Source organism: Aulonocara sp. 'chitande type north' Nkhata Bay, linkage group LG6, assembly GCF_057382095.1.
Source record: "Aulonocara sp. 'chitande type north' Nkhata Bay isolate Kocher_YH1m ecotype deep benthic linkage group LG6, A_spYH_male_GT1.1, whole genome shotgun sequence".
NCBI classification, from domain to species: domain Eukaryota; kingdom Metazoa; phylum Chordata; class Actinopteri; order Cichliformes; family Cichlidae; genus Aulonocara; species Aulonocara sp. 'chitande type north' Nkhata Bay.
In genome coordinates this window covers 3,953,619-3,972,606 of record NC_141349.1, presented here as the reverse complement: position 1 = coordinate 3,972,606, position 18,988 = coordinate 3,953,619, and the positions used below count along the sequence as shown (strand labels likewise).

At 42.5% G+C, this 18,988-nt stretch overlaps 2 protein-coding genes across 4 annotated transcripts; one reads left to right on the top strand and one right to left on the bottom strand.

Annotated features, from left to right (window-relative positions):
- Positions 1-147: 147 nt before the first annotated feature.
- ccsapa (centriole, cilia and spindle-associated protein a) lies at positions 148-10,338 on the top strand. 3 transcript variants are annotated; one of them, XM_086294645.1, is made up of 5 exons: positions 148-362; positions 2,634-2,721; positions 4,068-4,462; positions 5,924-6,276; positions 6,668-10,338. In XM_086294645.1, exons 3-5 carry the CDS (start codon positions 4,096-4,098, stop codon positions 6,845-6,847), a joined length of 900 nt encoding a protein of 299 aa, XP_086150771.1. In that variant the 5' UTR covers positions 148-362; positions 2,634-2,721; positions 4,068-4,095; the 3' UTR covers positions 6,848-10,338. The 3 variants fall into 3 exon arrangements, with proteins under 3 accessions (XP_086150771.1, XP_086150772.1, XP_086150773.1); XM_086294647.1 differs by having other exon boundaries at positions 236-362; positions 5,927-6,276; XM_086294646.1 differs by lacking the exon at positions 2,634-2,721 and having other exon boundaries at positions 149-362.
- A 561-nt stretch (positions 10,339-10,899) lies between these two features.
- Positions 10,900-16,035, bottom strand: cdc6 (cell division cycle 6 homolog (S. cerevisiae)). Its single transcript, XM_086294643.1, has 12 exons — positions 15,805-16,035; positions 14,505-14,882; positions 14,041-14,304; positions 13,675-13,874; positions 13,282-13,430; positions 12,650-12,756; positions 12,381-12,520; positions 12,193-12,293; positions 11,942-12,009; positions 11,667-11,845; positions 11,361-11,501; positions 10,900-11,226 (listed from the first exon to the last, which is right to left on the bottom strand). Exons 2-12 carry the CDS (start codon positions 14,869-14,871, stop codon positions 11,134-11,136), a joined length of 1,809 nt encoding a protein of 602 aa, XP_086150769.1. The 5' UTR covers positions 14,872-14,882; positions 15,805-16,035; the 3' UTR covers positions 10,900-11,133.
- Positions 16,036-18,988: the final 2,953 nt, after the last annotated feature.

The following is an 18,988-nucleotide window of genomic DNA, read 5'->3' as shown; positions in this document are numbered from 1 at the left end:
CAGTCTAGTACTGTTATACTTTAATCCAGACAGGGATAAATAATAGACGAGCTCCGGATGTCCAGGATATATATTTCAAAATAAAGCTTCCGACCATCTAAACTGAATGGTTTTTGCCTGAAATCAGCCTGAAAGCTATAACATGAGCAAAGTAGAAGATTTTATCTTGAATATCCTCTTGATTAATCACGTCCCTGGGATGTTTTAAAGCACTTGTTTGAAAACCAAAGCCGGAAGTTGTATGTGCTATTGCTGCTAGCTTTCTAACTGAGCTGGGCGTTTGGTGCCAGTAAGCAGAGCGATGCTCGCCTGCTGAGAGACGGGGTTTAAATCAATCGGAGTCCCCCTGGTACACAGACTTGGTGAGTACATATATTCCTGACTTTAATGCCCAATCAGACTTTAGTCGTCAGCCTGAGCATTGAAATGACCCCGTGTTTACAAACGAAGCTGACCGCAGCGGGCAGGTGAGGCGAACGGCTGTGAACATGGCTGTAGCCTGCTTTCACTCGGTTTGGCATTTCAAACCTCAGGTTTACACACTTCATTTATTAACTTCAAAATACGTCGGAGCTGCAACGTTTTGCTCTGCTGTGTGTTTACAGACTAAAATCTTTAAAAATGCTGCGAGCTGGGGTGTGACTGACAGAGTGAAAGGCTTTATAACAAGACAGTGTGTTTCAGTTACAGAAAAACACATCGGGAGAAATGCAGTAATCAGACAGTGACAGGATAATATACACTGAACACGTTTTGTCCTCAGATCGGATACAGGCTTAAAAAATCAAATACTGGCTTATTTTTACTTTGAGTAACAACAAGTGTTAATGTATAGAAAGAAAAGGAAAGTGCGTGTAGGCGTGTAGACTGAAATAGACTGGATGTTACTGGTCGTGTGGTGTGAGTGAGTAATGGCTGTAGTAAGCCTCAATCCTCCCTGCTCTCAGGGTAATCTGATGTGGAGGGAGGTGGGCGGGGCTTACAGGTAGACTACACCTGGCAGAGGTACGTCACCAGGTTTTGCAGGTGAATCTCGAAAAAAAACCAAACAGAAAATGTAAACATTTAATAGGTTTTATGTTATGTTACGTTATCGATATATTTTTACTGAATATGGCCAGAGCTTTAGATGAAATCAAGCGGTAAAGCTTGTTATAAATGTTTTGTTTGCATATGATGCATTAAAAAGAAGTCCCAGGAAGAATGTCAGAGTTTGCATTCATGATTATTAAAGGTCCAGTCAGATTTAGTGCTAATAACCTCCAATGGTTTTCCCTGATCTGTGGCTAACAGCAGCTGCAGACGTGGATGGCTGGATGATGGTATCATGGCTGTTTTGCAGTTTTTGACAGGAAAAAAATGCTTTGATGCATGAAAGACAATATTATTATTGTACGTTCATTTTGTTGGACTCAATTATTTTATGTGTTAATGCATTCAAGCCAAACTGCTGCCTGTCCTGAGTCATTACCAGTCCCACGGGAGGCTCTCCGAGGTTCATTCCACCTGGGTTGAACTGAGCATCAAGTATCTGGTGCTGACTGTTTGGCATCGCTACTTGAATTCAATTCTGAATGTATTACGTACATGGTATCACACATTGTATATCCATGTATAATGGCTGTTGTAAATTTAAGTCTCTTTGTCATTAAAGCAAATGTTTATAGTCGTCCCTCTGTCCTTCTGCTAATGGGCAGTATTCAGAAAACACAGTGACAGCTTTGTTAATGTAGCAGCAGAAGAACAGACTGATCAAACCCTCTCAATGGAAATCTGAACCACAGTGAAATGCGACACTGTGTGTTGTGCTGGATGCAGCACAGGGTTAATATCCACCAGAGCTCTGAGCTGACGTGGAAAGTAAAAGAAAAAAATGGCAAATAGATAATTGGGATGCAGCTTTTAATTTACCTTTTAGTGAAGTGGATTAAAACATTATTATTCCATTAACAGTGGAATAATCCTTAAAGGTACTTTTTGTAATTGCCTTCTGCAAAATTCAACTCAATGTTTTTGGATGCTTGTTGGTGTTCCTACTGTCCACATGCTTGTAAATAAAAATGTGTTCAGGGTTACTTGCCTGGTAAACAGAGGTTCCCTTTACTCTAATCAGCCTCTTCTGCTACACATTTGATATTGTTTAGAAAGCAAATAATGCACATTTGGGATATAAAGTTAGTGTTTTTGCATCTTTACAGTCTGTTGTTGGCTGCAGGGCTGCAATGATTCATCGAGTAATTCGAATAGTTTGCATAAATGTTTTGCTTTGATGCTTCGTTCAGTGCCTGGCTCTGTAGTGCACAGATGTGTTAAAATGTGTTAAACAATGTAAACGTGAGTGTTTTAATGTGGATCGTACTACAATACGCAGATGAACTGTTTACTTATAATTTAACCAGTCTGGTATGAGACTGGTATTACAAAGCCTGCCATCACATTTTACATGGAAGCATACCTGCAGCAAACACGGGTGAGTCTAAAGAGGGGTAAATACAGTCGATGGTTTAAAACTAGTTATTTTGCAATCATGTTTTTTGTATCGAGCCTTAAAAGTTTCATGGACTTGATCTCTCAATCAAGATAAAGCCTCCCACTCTCAACAGCACTTCTCATTCCACTTCATCTTCACCCAGGTTTTGTTCTGTTTACCATTCAGTCACCACTAACCATCTGCGGTGGCTGTAGCTCAGGAGGTGGAGCAGATCATCTACTAATCGCCAGGTTGGTCCGGTCGGCATTCCAAATATCCTTTGGGAAGATACTAACCCCAAGTTAATCTCCGATACATCCATCGGAGTATGAATTTGTGTGAATGTTAGAAAGCACTTTCAGCATAGAAGTGCTTCTATGAAGTGAATGAGGTATGTTATATAAAGGTCCATTTACTATTACACCACCTAGAAACTAGCAGGACTTTGTAGAGCAGCCCAGATATTTCTGTATGTTCCCCAGGAAAGGAACTTTCCCGACAGGATGTCTGTTTGAGGGGAGAGAAAAAACTCAGTGTAGCTGCTTCTGAAAACTGGGGCATGGCTCTTGATGCTCATTGGTTAAATTCTTGTCAGTAACTGTTTCTTTGAAAGTGCAGCCACGTAGAAGAACAACAAACAGCAGACTTTTAACATTAGTATGAACACTGCAAAAGTTAAAGAATGCTTTGCAGCAGAGTTGCTTTTTATTTTTATTTTTTTTGTAGTGTGAAAAATCATCATTTATTATGCTTTAAATAATTTTATGACATATTTATTCAGGAGTGACCAGGATTCATGTTCTCTTTTTTGATTTTTCTTTCTCATCTTCTTCATCTGCCTCCTCCACCACTAATCTCTCCTGGTCATCTCTCTCCATCCCTTCCTCTTCCTCCTTCAGCAGTTTGATTTCATTCTCACGTCGCAGGAGTTTATTTGCTCAGTGTGAGTCTGCCCACGTTAGGTCCACTTGAAACAAAGTTTCACTAACAGCCCGTGAATAGTGGTGAACAGGAGCTAACAGCAGTGCTTATTGACAGAAAATCACAGCTCACCTCAGTATCACTGACGTTGACTCGCTGACAGTGTAAGGGATAATATTCAGGCCGAGTCAATATCAAAATATAATAAAAATCAGGTAAATACCAAAATTTTGTAGGGCTTCAGCTCTCGTCCAGTATAATGTGAGAGGTTGTTGACAAGATGATGATATAAATCGCATGAATGTCAGGATTACACGTCACAGCATCAGTAAACAAGTAAAGGGAAAGTGTTTTACTTCCTCTGATAGAGAATATACCCTGTTTGTTTACTCGTGGTTGCCATAGTTAACTGCCTCTTCATAATGTTTAGTGGATTTTTAGGCTTATTAACAACAACAACAAATGTTGAATATGAAGCTGCCAGGCAGGAAAAGAGGAAAACCAAAGAAAAGATTCATAGATGTAGCGAAGAACATGCAGAGGATTAGTGTGAAAGCAGAGGAGGCTACTGATAGGAGGAGACTCTCAGTGGTGACTTCTAATGGGAGCAACAAGAAGAAGACGACCAAAGAAAAGATTGCAAATTTGTTTCAAACTGATTTTTGTCTCCTTGCAGTGATTGGCACCAGGCAATAACAAGAACCATGGTGACCAAGAAAGTGAGGACAGAATATATGAAGAAGTTCAGGGACCCCAAATGGGAGACGTTTTCTAAATGCTATGAGGACTCTGTGAAGTACCGTCTGACTCGCCGGGTGATAGAACACTCCCACAAGCCCTGGTTCTGGGAGGGCTGGGACAGCGGCTCTGACTCCAGCGGCTGGTCAACACCAAGGCTGACCAGGAACAAAGTGGTTCCTCTGTCTCTCCCGCTGCCGCCCACATCCTTGGAGGTCAAGCAGAGGTTGTTGGAGTCAAAGACCAGTCCTGTGCAAAAGCCAGCGTGCGAGGATGGAGAGACTGACGTGGGGGACCGGGACGCTGCGGTTGTAGATGCGGCACAAACCACAGGTAAGAGAACGGGTCACCAAGCAGAAGTTCTAAACATATGCTTGATTAAGTTTCTTAAATGTGATTAGGCGCCGCTTCTCTCCCTGGTAAATGTTTTAAACATATCGTAAAAATTTCTGCTTTGGACAAGACATCAATTTGGTTTCCGAGACTTTGTGTCATAGCAAGGGTACATTTTCCAGAGAACTGCAGTTTCTGATTAATATTCTTTCAATTAACTAACCAAATAAACTAGAAGTAGCTCTGATAATAACCATGTCAATCATGATGTGGCAAAAACTGCAGTTCCAGAAGTGGCCACTTGAGGCTGGCTCCAAAAGTGAGTTAGTGTCTATACTTGTGTTAAAATGTTAAAACTTCACAGCTCTCAAATGATTTTTTACTCCATGGTCCATTGATCAGTTTTTTTCAACTACACAGTAGGGAAACTTTTTTTAGATAGATAATTCTTTTGAACAATGGCTGAAATGTAGGCGTGGCCATTTGACCTTGCCATGGAAGTTTCAGTTACATGTCTTGTCTCTGCATCATAACTGTACAAGTTAGGCTCAGTTTCCTAATCAAGCCTTCTAGCATTAACACATAACAGCATTCCCAGTCTCTCATACAAACATGGTCTCTTCTCAAAATAAGAAACCCAAACCCATCAGGTGGCATCACCCACGTCCCTCTCAGGTACTGCTGTACCACGAGGGCTCAACATTTTTTGATCCTCGGCTGTACTTTGTGTTAGCTTGTCAGCAAGCAGCATGATGCTTATGGTGCACATTAGACCTGCTAAACATGAGCTGCTTAGCTTCGTTGTTGCAAGGATGTTGACATGTGGGTCAAAGCCCTGCTCAGTGCAGCCTCACAGAGCTAACCTTGTTTTACTCTTCTGACAGTTGATGATGATGATGATACTACATTAACTCAAATGCAGTGTATTTTGTCCTGAAATGCACAAAACTAGGAGAAGAAAGTGACCATGTTTGCATTTGTGCTTCAATTTCACCTTTTCTTTTTTAGTCTTCAGAAACAGTTTGTAAAGATCTAACAGATGGTGTTTTTTGTGAACCCTTTGTAAGCGTCACTCTGACAGTACGAGGCACAGAGGCTGGTTTACCTCAGGAGACAGCAGTGCTATAAACGTTTGGACTGAAAGTTCAGCAGTCAGATGGGACTGTTGTTGCTGAGACACTGAGCTTAAAGATAAAGGATCCATTGTGTGCCTTTGACATTTGTGATGTCTGCATTTCAGACAGGAGAGTGCCAGGAAGCCTGCTTATCTCTGAATTTCACAGTCACAAATAATTTCATATAGATTGAGTCACAGCAGCGCTCTGCAGGGTCACTGTGGAGCCATCCAGCTCCATCGAGTGGTTGATTGGTGTATTGGTTTAGTTAGTTAATCTGTTTGTTCAGTCAGCAGAGCTCAGTGGATATTTAAACGATTTCACTGTTTCCTGTGTTCTTGTGAAGCAGCAGTTGTAGAAAATGGTGTGAATGAGGCCGGTGGCAGTTCTGTGGCGGTGGCTCCAACAAACAGCGCACCCTCAGACGACACACCGACAGACAACGGGCCAGCCGACTCGGCGTCTTCTGATGCGGAGCCAGTAAAGCCAGTATCCCGACGGCAACGCCGCCGCCACACGCCACGCTCTGAGCAGCCGCACCGAGACAGTTCCCAGGATGACAAACCAGCCGTGATCCGTAAACCGCCGAGAGCAAAGAGCACGCCGGTGATCAGCACCAAGGAGAAGGAGAACCACAGACCGTCCAGCCGGCTGGACTGGAGCGAGAGACAAATGGAGGTCAAGAGGACAACCAATGATGTGAGCGCTGATCTCAGTTGGGATACTGCAGCACTTTTAGAGCCTTTAAAGCTCAGGGCTCATGGCAACAACAAATATACTTTACTCTTATGACCACTAGCAACTTTTCAGAATTACAATCAATAATTTGACTGTTTTTAAGTTATACGTTCAGATTTTAATCACCATTATATCTCAAGAGACAGACTTGCTAACTAGAAAAAAACACGTAGCACATTACCAGCCTTTTTCTTTCTCGGCCCGTCCTTGGTAGTGCAGGGGTCCTGCAGCTCGACCTCATTCACAGGACAGCAGAGAAGTGAAACGTGTCACCGAACACGCAGCAAACATGAATAATAAAACACCGGTGTAGCTTTGGGAAATGACTCCTCTCTCTGGTTTCTCCTCACAGAGTCACACTTCTGATGCCTGCGTTCAGACCCGCAGGGAGTCTGACAAGCGGAGCTCCAGGCTGGACCGCCGGCGGGCTCGATCGGCTGACCTGGAGAAGATAAGACGCTCGCAGCTGATGGTGGTGGACGACCGCTGGATGACAGAGTACATGCGCTGTTTCTCCGCCCGGCTTAGGTAGAGATGGGATCCACCTAGAATCCCTAAATACCAAGTTTCCTTACGTGCAAATATCAGGAGGAAATCATTTCTCATTTTAATTAACAATCCAGACAGAGAACCGTGTTGCCACAAGACAACACCGCTCGCTGCGTTGTCTCCTTAGTTGACAAAGAAATAAGAAATAAAGTGAAGAAGTGGGACGAGCTACTGTTTTCGATCCAGTTGATAAAGTTCTAAATAGTTTATGAACATCAAGTTTACAATTTTACCTTTCTGTACATGGGTCGTTACAAAAAGTACCTTTTTTATAATAAAGATCAGAGATTAGATTCTTTTAACAGATTTGGGACTATTTTACGTATATCTTTGGGATTTCAGTAACGAAATGACACGAAACAAATCGAATTAACTTAAAATTCATTTAATTCGCTTCTCTCTGGGATCTTAGATAACTTCTCTCAGTTACTGGGTGAATTAGCGCTTGAGCCAGGAGGGTGTCACTGCTCATATGAGAAAGGGACAGTGTTACACGAGTGTGTCTGATCACTGAGTTATCAGCTAGACTGCAGCGTCCTTTGGAAGATGTTTGATGTAAGATGTGCCCTTACATCAGCGTTTATCTGCATTCACGACCTTGCTGCTTTGGCTTCCTGATGGAGACAAAAAGCTCTTAAAAGCAGCTGTAGCAGAGGACGGACACAGCTCGCAGCTGTTTATGGCGCCCCCAAGTGGTCAGAAGCTGCAGCTTTAAGCGCTAAAATGCTCCAACGCTCTTTTTTTAATTCAAGATATTTTTATTGAGTATTTGTGGATATAGTTTACAAAGAAAACAAAGAAGGCGGAAAACACAAACTGTTTACAATGAATACAAAACAGACATGTTGGAACATTGTTTTCCTCTCTTATTATTTACCAAACAAGCAAAAAAAAAAACCAGAAACAGAAAAATAAAAAATAACAAAATAACAAAAGCCACAACCCGGGAGGGATTATGAGCTTCACGTTCCCGTTAAGACATCCGACCACTCTGGAGAAGCAAATCCGTTAGTCAGCTGGAACATCCTTAAGTTGAAGTTTAGAGAAGTTTTCCAGAAAGAGACCCCAAATTTTATCAAATGTGCCCTTTTGGTTCTGGGTGGAGCAGTGGATCTTTTCCAGACTGAGACACGACATGAGATCAGCACACATCAAAATAGCACGCCTAGCCAAGAGGGAACCAAAGGACAGCACCCTGCGCTTTGCTCTGGGAATATACTTATCATCCTCTCCCGCTTTACCACAGAGAGCAAGTAGGGGTTGAGAGCTAGTTTCAGGCCGGCAGCCTTGTTCAAAGTGCAGAAAACCTCCCAAAAGTTTGCCAGGGCAGGTCCACCGATGCTCTTTGTAGTTAATTTCATCTATGCAATAGGTGTACAGAACATTTATTATGACTTGTGATGGTATGCTATAGCCTTTCCCACGTCTTCACTTGACGCCACATTACACGGGATTATTTATGACGAACTAACGAGACAACAGGAACAGTGTTGTTTTGCTGCAGCATCCTGTCAGAGCGAATCGCTGCTGTCGAGAGAGAAAGAAAAATACTGTCCTTAGAGTTCAGACTAAAGACCATTCATGCAAAAGTTGTTAACCATCACCTTTTGTTGTTGTTTTCCCTACGACAGTAACGATCGGCTCTGCAGGAACAGTTCAGATTTCTCTTTCTGAACACTTTCAGATGAAATTGGCTGAACTGTGTTTCTCTGGTGTTGTTTTTTGTATGAGAATGAACAATAAAATGACTCGTTCTTAGATTTTCTATACATGTATCTACAAAAAAACACACCCACGTCTCTTTTGAATGTATTTAGTTTCTGCTCTTCTTTCATTTAGAGCTCATGTTAAACACACATTCTGTTTTCAGCTCTCTCTCATGAAGCCAGCTGTGTGTTTACACCTCAGAGTTTGATCGGAGAAAGGCCCAAACTGGAACTTTTGATATCTGTGTATTTTGGATATGAGGACTCGAGCTTAGATTAAAAGAAGTTAGAAACACATGATATGTCAAATAAAGCTCAAATCGAAGGTATTTTTACAGAAAAGGTTAGTTTATTAAATTGTAATCATTGTAATTATTTAGATCAGGTAACTGTTAAGCATACAGTATATTTATTGCAGAGTGTAGTTGGTGTGTTTTCACCTGGGGCAGCTTCTTTTTTTTTAATTGATTTTTAATCAGAAATAACCTGAGTGTAGTGAGTGTAGTGAATACTCCACAGGAAAAAAGCTTTTAGGGTAATTACGCAAAACTAGATGCTTCTAAAACTTTTACGTGAAATGAGGAGCAGCCATCATCGCCGTACTGCTGTCTCTTATTTTTTTAAAGACAGCCAGAACGTATCAGAATTCCAGTTTAAAGTTTCTGCGGCGTCCTGGTCCACCAGGCCTGAAACAGACCTACATGTTTCCATCAGCGTGAAGAAAAGCACACGTGTTAAAGCGTTCTGAGTTTGTGGCGTCTGTTATTTGTTGATTTTAACTGAAGATTGTAAACACACTGTGAGGTCATGGCTGCGTCTCGTGACTCAAACTGAGGGCTAATCGTCATTATGTACCAAGTTTACAGCTTTGCACTCAAAGAATGTTTGTCGTTTACACACCAACCGAACCTCTTCACTCTGAATGTTCACAGCCCTTCGTGTTTGTCCTGACACCACAGGAACTTTAAAAACCAGTGTTTGTGCTGTAGGTGGCGACGGAGATGTCCACACGCTTTACTGAAGTAAAAGCACTAATGGTTAAAAAAAAGACTGTCGTGACCAAATGTTTTGTTGTGTAAGAGTAGCGAGTATGGTTTCGCAATTAATATGTTTGCCTATTGACTAACTCTGTTAGAGCTGTGAGTGTATGAGTGCTCAGGGTTCAGAAAGTTGTAAAGCTTCATCCATGTGCTCAAAACATGTTGTATCTAAAGTGCACGAGCGTTTGTTTCTGCGTTGCTTCAACCTGAATGTGTTCTCACTGTCGGTCAGCGTGAACAGTCAACATCACTGACAACAGCAGCTATCAAGTATAACCCGAGGCATAACGTGATGTTGTTATAACTGAGGGCCCTCAGAAACCGAGTGAGTGCAAACACAGCTGTTAAAGACCTCGGAGTGAGAGTGGGTAAACGTACCTGTAGAGCTGCTGTGGATGCAAAGGTCCTGCTTTGGTTATTTATCTTCATAACGCATTTTAAACGTATGAATGTCGAGACAATCACTAGAAATGATTTGAGGTGATTTGAAAGTGGAAAAAACTAAATATGTAACACTTAAGATAAGCTGTGGAACAGAGTGGACGTGGGTGGAGAAAATGTTGCTTTGTCTGGTTTACCAGCAACAGATGAGAAGGAATGTGCATCACATGTCTGAGTATTTAATGCTGTCGACATATTTCGCCCACTGTATTTGTACTTAAAAACATGCACAGGCTATATTTTCATTCACTTTAATGCATTGCTGTGAATAAATTATTTGAACAAAACCTGATTTGAAGAGTTGATCTTTGAGCCTTCGTGCTTTGTTAACCATGTCTTGTAATTTCACCTGCATTTCTCCAGGTCGCACGGCTGAAAACGCTGCTTATCTTTGATTTCACTTGTTTTACAACTTAATATTCGCTGAGTAAAATTACACAGATATCTTTTAAGCATCGGTGTTTCAGGGGCTCCACAGCTTTGAGCTTTATTCTGCTGATTGGTGGACAAAGATGTAAAGTCTCAGTGAAAACTAACAGCATCGTTAAGGAAATCTGTGCAGACAGAATCAGAATCCCGTTCTTCATGTTTACGCTGGAAGTATATGCAATATTCCACGATATAAATGGAAGTATGAAATCAATAAAATCTTGTTCTGCAGATTCTACACATCACATTATTTAACTTCTTACACCCGAGCTGAGTAACTTTACCTAAAACCTTTCAAAGTGCCTTTGGAACAACATCTACAGACTCAGCTGATTTCAGTGAATGAACATTTGTCCTCAGTTATCAGCTCAAATATAGTGCGAGCATTTCAATGCACCGGTGACACAAGCAACAGCAGCTAAAACAGCTTCACTTTTATTCAAAGCTTAAAGAGGTTTCAAAACTGAAACGATTCATTTGATGCAAGCTCAACATTCTGAACTCAACTGAGCGTCATTAAAACTACAAATTCCCAGCAAAAATGAGAACCAAAAAATGTCTTTGAAGAAAAAACAAAACAAAAAACCCCCACAGAACATTGGCTCATTGTGCAACCTTAAAAATGAGTCTTTAAAAGAGGAACGATCACAAGATCACGAGGGGAGTCCTGCAGCGAGGATGCTGCCCAGCAGCGTTCGATCCTTCAGAGCGTTTTCGACATCTTTCTCCTCGATCTTCAGGAACACCTGCAGAAACAGACGCTTTAATCAGCCACGTTCCACTCGGTGTCTTGTTCCCTGATAACCCCTCGAGTTTCATTTTTAAGCAACAGAGGTCGAACACTGCACTGCAGAGCATTTCCTCGTGAAGCGTCGGGTACCTTAGTGAGACGAGCCTCTTTGGCCTTCTTCAGGGCAACGATCCCTCGACTCTCCAGCAGACTGCAGAGCGACAAACACTCGCCCTGACCCACTCCAGACACCTGCCTCTGAGCGCACAGGCGGCTGTAAACCTCATGGAGCTGAAACACAAACGCCAACGGGTCAGGAAACACCACCAGTCTAGAAACAGATTTGTATTTTCTCTGGCAGAGACGGAATAATTACGCATTCATGCAACAAGTTTCCTGATTTGCCACGACAACACGCCGCTAAAATCCTTTAGCAAACTAATATCAGCACCTCACCTTTCCCAAGCCGATCTCTTTGCTCTTCCCATAGCGGATGAGCAGCAGCAGGCAGCACACCAGCAGCTTCTGCTGCAGGGGGAAACTCTCTCCCTCTGAACCGCTGCTCTGAGACGCCATGCGGTCGCCGTAGACCTCCGACAGCACTCTCGCAACCTGCGGCAGGCTGACCCGGGACGCTGCAGAACACACAGTACAGGAAGTTTCCACCAATCAGCTGCCGTGTGACTTCCACCATCATCAGTTTTAACTCAAGAAAACATTTCACAACTCACCTTTACTTTCACCCTTTGGATCACTTGCTTTTTTCCTCTCATCAGACTCTACAATCTCAACTGCTCTCCTGAAATCAGCAACCAGAAAATCGTTTGAATGACATTTCACAGAAACATCAACTCAAAGAATCTGCACGAGGTCTCCCGAGAGCAGAAACAACTAAAATGCCTAAACGAGTGCAGAATCTAAATGCAAACACAGAGACATGATTCCCTAAAAGGTTAAAGAAAAAACAAGTCCAAGCATTCACCTGCAGATGTCCAAAGCTTTCCTGGCGTCTCCCGACACAGCTGAAACTTTCCTGGCACAGAACTGAACTGCAGAAGCGTCGAGGAGCCCTTCAGCCGAGGCCTGAGGAGAAGAAGACGCGGCGCTGATTAAATAAAAGTGATCTGTAAGGTTCCAGCTTAAGCTCTGAGTCACACAGACCACATTTACCTGTACAAGCCTGTCCTGTACAATGGCCGTGAGCTCCTCCCGGCTGTAGGGAGGGAAGTGCAGCAGCAGAGGGCGACACTGGGGACGAGCCTGCAGTCTGGGCAGGATCCGGTCAGTCAGATCCAGAGCGTTTGCAATACCTGCAAAGACATCAGTGGTCAGCATGTAGAACAGGTAGGATTTTTGTCAGAACACTCTGCTTTCTGTCTACAGGACACACAGATGTGAGATCTGGTGAATTTGGGATATTTGTTGAGTCGAGTACTTACCGATGAGACAGAGGCGAGACTTTGGCAGGTACGGCCATTCAAAGATTGTGTAGAGGACATCCTGGGCTTTGCTGTCCAGCTGATCCATCTCGTCCAGAACAAGAAGCCTTAAAGGGGAAAAACAAACAAACAGACCCAATCAGTATCTCAGCAGGCAGTAATCACAGCTATACTTTCAAAACATCCCAAAAAGGACTTTCAACCAGCAACTTTTTTAAAAGAATACCTTTAGTGGATAGTTTGCTCTAAAGTTCTAAAAAGCCACACCCTTTAGTCATCTATCATATACTTCCTTTTTCAAGTAAATGTGTGATAAGATAATGATAATTGATTTCATCTATATAGCGCTTTTCAGGGCCCTCAAAGCGCTTTACAATTCCACTGTACAGTTACACACTGATGGAAGCAGCTACAGTTGTAGCCACAGCTGCCCTGGCGCAGACTGACAGAGGCGAGGCTGCCATATCGGCCCCTCTGGCCGTCACCAGTAGGTGGCAGGTGAAGTGTCTTGCCCAAGGACACAACGACCGAGACTGTCCGAGCCGGGGCTCGAACCGGCAACCTTCCAGTTACAAGACGAACTGCCAACTGAGCCATGATCGCCCCAAAGGATTGAGGATTTGTTGACTCACACAGTGGGCCCCGGGGCTGTCAGGAACCTCTGCAGTCCGTTCTGGCCACCAGATGCCTTCAGTTTGTCAGCCAGCAGTGGGAAGACTGCATGGGAGCTCCTCAGACTCATGCAGTTCACCATCACCGTCTGTACTGACGACAGCTCAGCCTGAAGGCACACAAAACGCAACCAGTTACTGACAAAACTTCAACCCTGGCTGTTACATAGACAATCAGGGAACAGGTTATTAGCCTGCACTCAGACTTTAAACTTGCACTTTAAGACCCTCAAACTCTGGAAATGAAGCCTGTGGGGTGCTGCTCAAACTCGAATCTTACTGCAGTAACTGAAAGTCGCCAGCAGGTGTCCTAAAGCACTAAACATGACAGACTACAGACTCCTTCACTCTCACCTTCATCTCCTGCAGCACACAGTTGAGGCAGGCTGTCTTGCCTGTTCCCGGAGCTCCAGAGATGTAGAGGCTGCCGGGAACATGCTGAAGCACTTTGTCCTCCAGGAAGGACCGGATGGACGCCCGCTCGGCCTCTCTGGACATAAGGCGCTCAGGGATGGCAGTGTGGAGTGCCTGCTTCACACTCTGAAGCCTCATCTCTGGAGAAGAAATGGTGATAATGTAGTGTAATATAATATAATGTAGTGTAATATAATATAATATAATGTAGTGTAATATAATATAATGTAGTGTAATATAATATAATGTAATATAATATAAGTGGGGAACAAAAAAAGAAGAAGAAAAAAAAACTAGAGTTCTTACTTTCTCCAAACAGTCGAGCAACGGGTGGCTTCTTGTTCAGATTTTTATGGATGGGGCTCCCTGTAGGCGTTTCTTCTCGTTTCGGAGATGATTTGGCGGTGGAAGGGGGCGTCTGTTGCCCCGAGGATGGGATCAGCTGACGACGAGCCTGCACCGGTGAGTTCTCATCAAAGCCGAGTTTTCGTGGTGAGGCCAGGCTCAGCTTCCTCTGTTTTGTAGGTGAGCACTGCAGGGAGGTGCCAAGGTTGCAGACATTGTCATCACCTTGATGGAGAAAAATGAGAAGTGCTGTTATTTGTTATGACTCGAGGCTGGCTTTTTAGGATCTGAAATTTTAATCCTGAAGATTCGCCATTTAAATTCAATTCACTTTTTTTTTAGCCTAGAGGCACTGAAGGTTATTAGTACACAGAGCTGCATGAAGTAGTGGAACAACTGAAGCTTTTGAATTCACCGTTCAATACCTGTGCGCTTTCGAGGGCTGAGGGGGATCCGGCTTTGGAGACGAGGGGAGGAAGGTGCTGGCGGCTGGGCTGATGTGCGTCTGGGTGAAAGAGGGGACGAGAGGGCGACTGGCCGCGTTGGGGAGAGAGGAGTGGGCTGGTCTGTGTAGCGTCTGGGGGACAGTGGGGTGGACAAGTTAATGGGACGTCTCGGGGAGAGGGGTCCGATCCGCGTCAGCCCCGGGGCCTGAGGTTCAGGCTTGATTGGTGACACAGCTGGGGAGTTCTGGGGCTCCGGCTTCTTGGAGCGGGAGGAAACTCTGGAGGATTTACGTCGAGGGAACTGAAGTGTGGGCTGAGCTCGTCCCTGGGAGCGTGTGCTGGGCATTTTGGATTAACCTAAACGAAGACAACATGTTTAAGCACCTAAATATGACACATGATTCAGACATCATTTAATTATTAAAAAATAATAAGAACCAATGTTTTGTTTGGCTTTTTTATATATTTATATATGTATGAACAGAGCCGTAGCCAGAATAATATGATCAGAAATATATGTGAAGATTAAACACTGATGGGATTTACGATGTATTTGGAAATACATAAACATGCACTTTTGTGTAAGGACCACTAAAAAACAAGAAGACTTTCGACTGATTCACAGGCAAATTATTACTAAGCCCAAATTTCACGACTGTAGTTTTTGAGTGGAAATGTCTGCTGTGGGTCTTGAAAAACGGGCAAAGGCATTTCAGAAACAATCGTGCCCCCAAATAAACCTTGCGTTCATTGGTTGTACAAATCTTTTCGCATCCCTCCACGATCTGCTGTCCTATCAAAGTCGTTTAGCTCAGTTGCTCCAACATGCTACTCAAACACGAGCCATTAATCGCGTAACTTCATGTTAAAATTCAAAATCGCAAATAAAATCGTAGCACTGCGCCTAGTACTACACTAACAGCGCAAATTACATTTGTTATATCGCGTGATTCCTGAGCTAACAGTTACCTATAAACAGGAAATAATACAGTGTGCTCCACTATTGGCGCCAAACAAAGGCCTCGGCCTTTAAATAGCCGAGTTTCCACTTTGACCGGACAGGTTTTTTAATCTAAAATATATCTGGAAGACTAAAAATGACTCCGAATGCATTTGTTTGCAAATACAAGCAAGCGTGTAAAGTTAACAGATATTTTTAAGAGTAGTGGCAAACCTACGCTGAAGAGTAGACTACAGTAAGTCAGCTCTCTTCCGCCCGTCCAGTATCAAATGTATTTTTCTTTTACGAGTTAAATGAGCGTGTTGGTAACAAACGTACCTCTTAAATTAAGTTGATAGAAGTCCTCTCGGTACAACGCAAAACGTGTTTTCTTTTTTCTCTGGCCGCCCGAAACCAAAGTTGCGCCGAATCTCCCGCAACTCTTTCTAGATCAGCTGTCTTTCCCGCCGCTGCCCTCTGATTGGCTTAGCTGAGTGAAGCTCATTGGCTAAAGCGTTACGGAGGATGTTACGTCAATGTTACGTGCCCCAGTCGGTGGCGGGAGTTTGAACACAGAGTACTTTTTTGGCGCAAAGTTCCCGGGAACTTATACGTGTCCAAATGCTGGCATATTTACCTGTTTCTCCAAAATAATTTCCGTTATGGAAATAATCAGAGTAAACTATTTTAACTACCATATCACTGCACTAAAAAATGACACAAAGCATTAATAATATATAAAGCATATAAATATATATTTAATACATAAAATATTTTTGGGACATTACTACAAAGACACATTTTGCTCCCGATTTGCCATGGGCATTTTATTGTTGCCTTATTCAGAACTGAAGATAAGTGTTGATTATCTTATATCCTTTCGTTAAAGTGGGGAATGGTGGTTAGCACTATTTTCTTACAAGGAGGTTGGGTTTGAATCCAAGCAGGGGCCTTTCTTTGTGGAGTTGGCATGTTGTCCCTGTGTCTGCAGGTTTTTTGTGTTTTTTTAAATACACTCACCTCTTTTTACTGCCCGTGTGTTTATATACCTCTGGAATATGTTGTTCGATTTTGTCTTCTCTCTCCCATTGCTACTTTATCATCCCTGCTCGCCCCTTTTTTATGTCTTTGCCTTCACTCTTAACTGGTTATGGCAGATAAAATCATCCCCGAGTCTGGTTTTGCTGGATGCCAAATACCTTCCGATTGTCATTTTCCCTCAACTGGACTCTTTACCTCACAGTAAAACAAACCCCAAAGCAGCTTCTGTTGTGAAATTAAAAACAAAAAAACCACCAAATAGAAAAGCCCGATAAAATGAATACAACATGAAGCCACAAACAGCTCCATAAGAGCAAAAAGACAAATTGTACACATTTAAAATAAAGGAAAAGGGTTAATAAAATAACGAGCTCAGTGAGCTCAGGTGTTTATCTAAATAAACACCAGTACCGTGGGACGAGGTTCTGTTAGACTGAAGATTAGCAACAATTCATTTGTTTTTGAAGAATGCTGACATTGTTACAAGTCTCGCTTATAAAGCACAAATAAAACAAACACACACCAACAATTTCTCTAAGACTTTAAATGGATTAGAGAAACAGATGAAGGAGGCCAGTGCTCGACTTTCACTAGACTGTAGGACTGATGGAAACTGCCTGGTTTTACCGCAGCTTTTAGCCATCGGTGAACAACTCCAGTAATTGGGCAACAGAACTGTTTTGCTTTCAGTCTTGTCAACAAAAGATAACTGCACCCATGCCAAACATTTAGCATGCTTACTCATCAAAAGACTCGGGGCCCCTCATTCAATAAAAAGTCATACATGTATATGCAGCGAGCAGTGCTTATACTGAAAATAACCAGACATAAATGTGTGAGTAGCTTCATTGATTTTCCCCAATCTTGAGCGAGTGAAGTGACGTTCAGGAGATTTCATCAGCAAGTCAAGTTGTGTCACATTCAGTATCATGTTTATTGATTTAATCATCACAGTCACCTCTCTCTCTCTCTCTCTCTCACACTCACACACACACACACACACACACACACCTGTTTCTGTGTTAATGCTTTACAGAGCGATGAAAGGTAACATTTATAAAACATTCATAAATACAAACTTATTCATTCACATTTTCTTTACATTATTGCTCTAGGAAAGGTCATCTCTCTCTCTCACACACTCACATAGAGCTGGGCGATATAAGATTTTTTCATATCACAATATGTTTTTTTCATTTCAGGCGATAACGATATCTATCACGATATCAGCCAAATAACTATATTTGTAAGATTTAAATGTGCCGTTGCTCACAAGTAAAATGTGAAATAATCAGCAGCTTGTTTTTATTTAAATATTTATTTCCCATAATAAGTTCATCCATTAAGCGGACGTGAATGGATGGATGAAGTTCAACAGGGTAGATGTACTTAAGGAACATGAGACTTTTTCAGATAAATAAAGGCAAATATTGCAAACTATACAAAAGGCAGCCGCTAAAGCATTTAAGTTTCAAAATAGAACAAATGAAACAGACTAAATTGTCAATTCCACTTAGAAACAAAATATTAATTCTAAAAATAAATCTTAGTTTGTTTTACAGAAGAACAGACAAAACTGACTAACTTTTGTCAATATCAAATAAACTGAGAACTAAAAGGAAATTCTCAATCTCTCCTTGTTGTATAGCTGAGCTTTTCAAACAGTTTTAACAGTTACTTTAGTCTGACAAAAGCCGAATGACGAATTAGCGCTTCCAGTCAGAGACTGAGGCTACGTCCACACGTACACGGGTGTTTTTGAAAACGGAGATTTTCCGTTTTCGTTTTAAAAATAATCCCGTCCACACATAAAGGCAGAAATGAAGGAAAACGCTGCTATGAACATGCCAAAGCAGCAGGTGGCGCTAGATTCCTAACCGTGCAGAAATGTTGGCCAATCAGAAGTCTAGAAGCCTCGGCGGGAAAAAGTAAACAAAGCTGGGGCATAGAAGCAGAACCGAGTCGTATGTGTGGAGGGACAGTAACTGTGTGTATATGTAAGCATTTAAACACTGCAGAGAGTAGAATTAACAGTAACAGTAGTGTAGAAATTCATTCACCGAAACAATAACGTGGCGCACAGTGTGACGCATGCACCAGTTTATTGTATTTCCAGACTTGCTTTCGGCACAATTTACAGTGCACGCTACTCTGTTTTTGTCAGACTTGAAATAGCCGAAATACCTTCACCCTACGGAACTTCTATGGCTCTTCCGTTCGACAATCTCTCCGGCGTTGGAACCATCATCTGTTTTCTCTTCGGTCACGCTCGGTTGATTTTTCTAGTCGGCACACTCATTTCCTCCATTACCCGCTGGCTGCTTCCCAAACAAACACACGTGCGGCTTGGCACTTGTGCTGTACGTAACAAGTCACGCGACGTGACGCTGCGGCTGTGATTGGTTCGGCTCTGCGCTGCTTAATTTGGATTGGCTGACCTTTTTTTTTTTTTTTTTTTTAAGAGGACAAGAGCGGCGAGGTC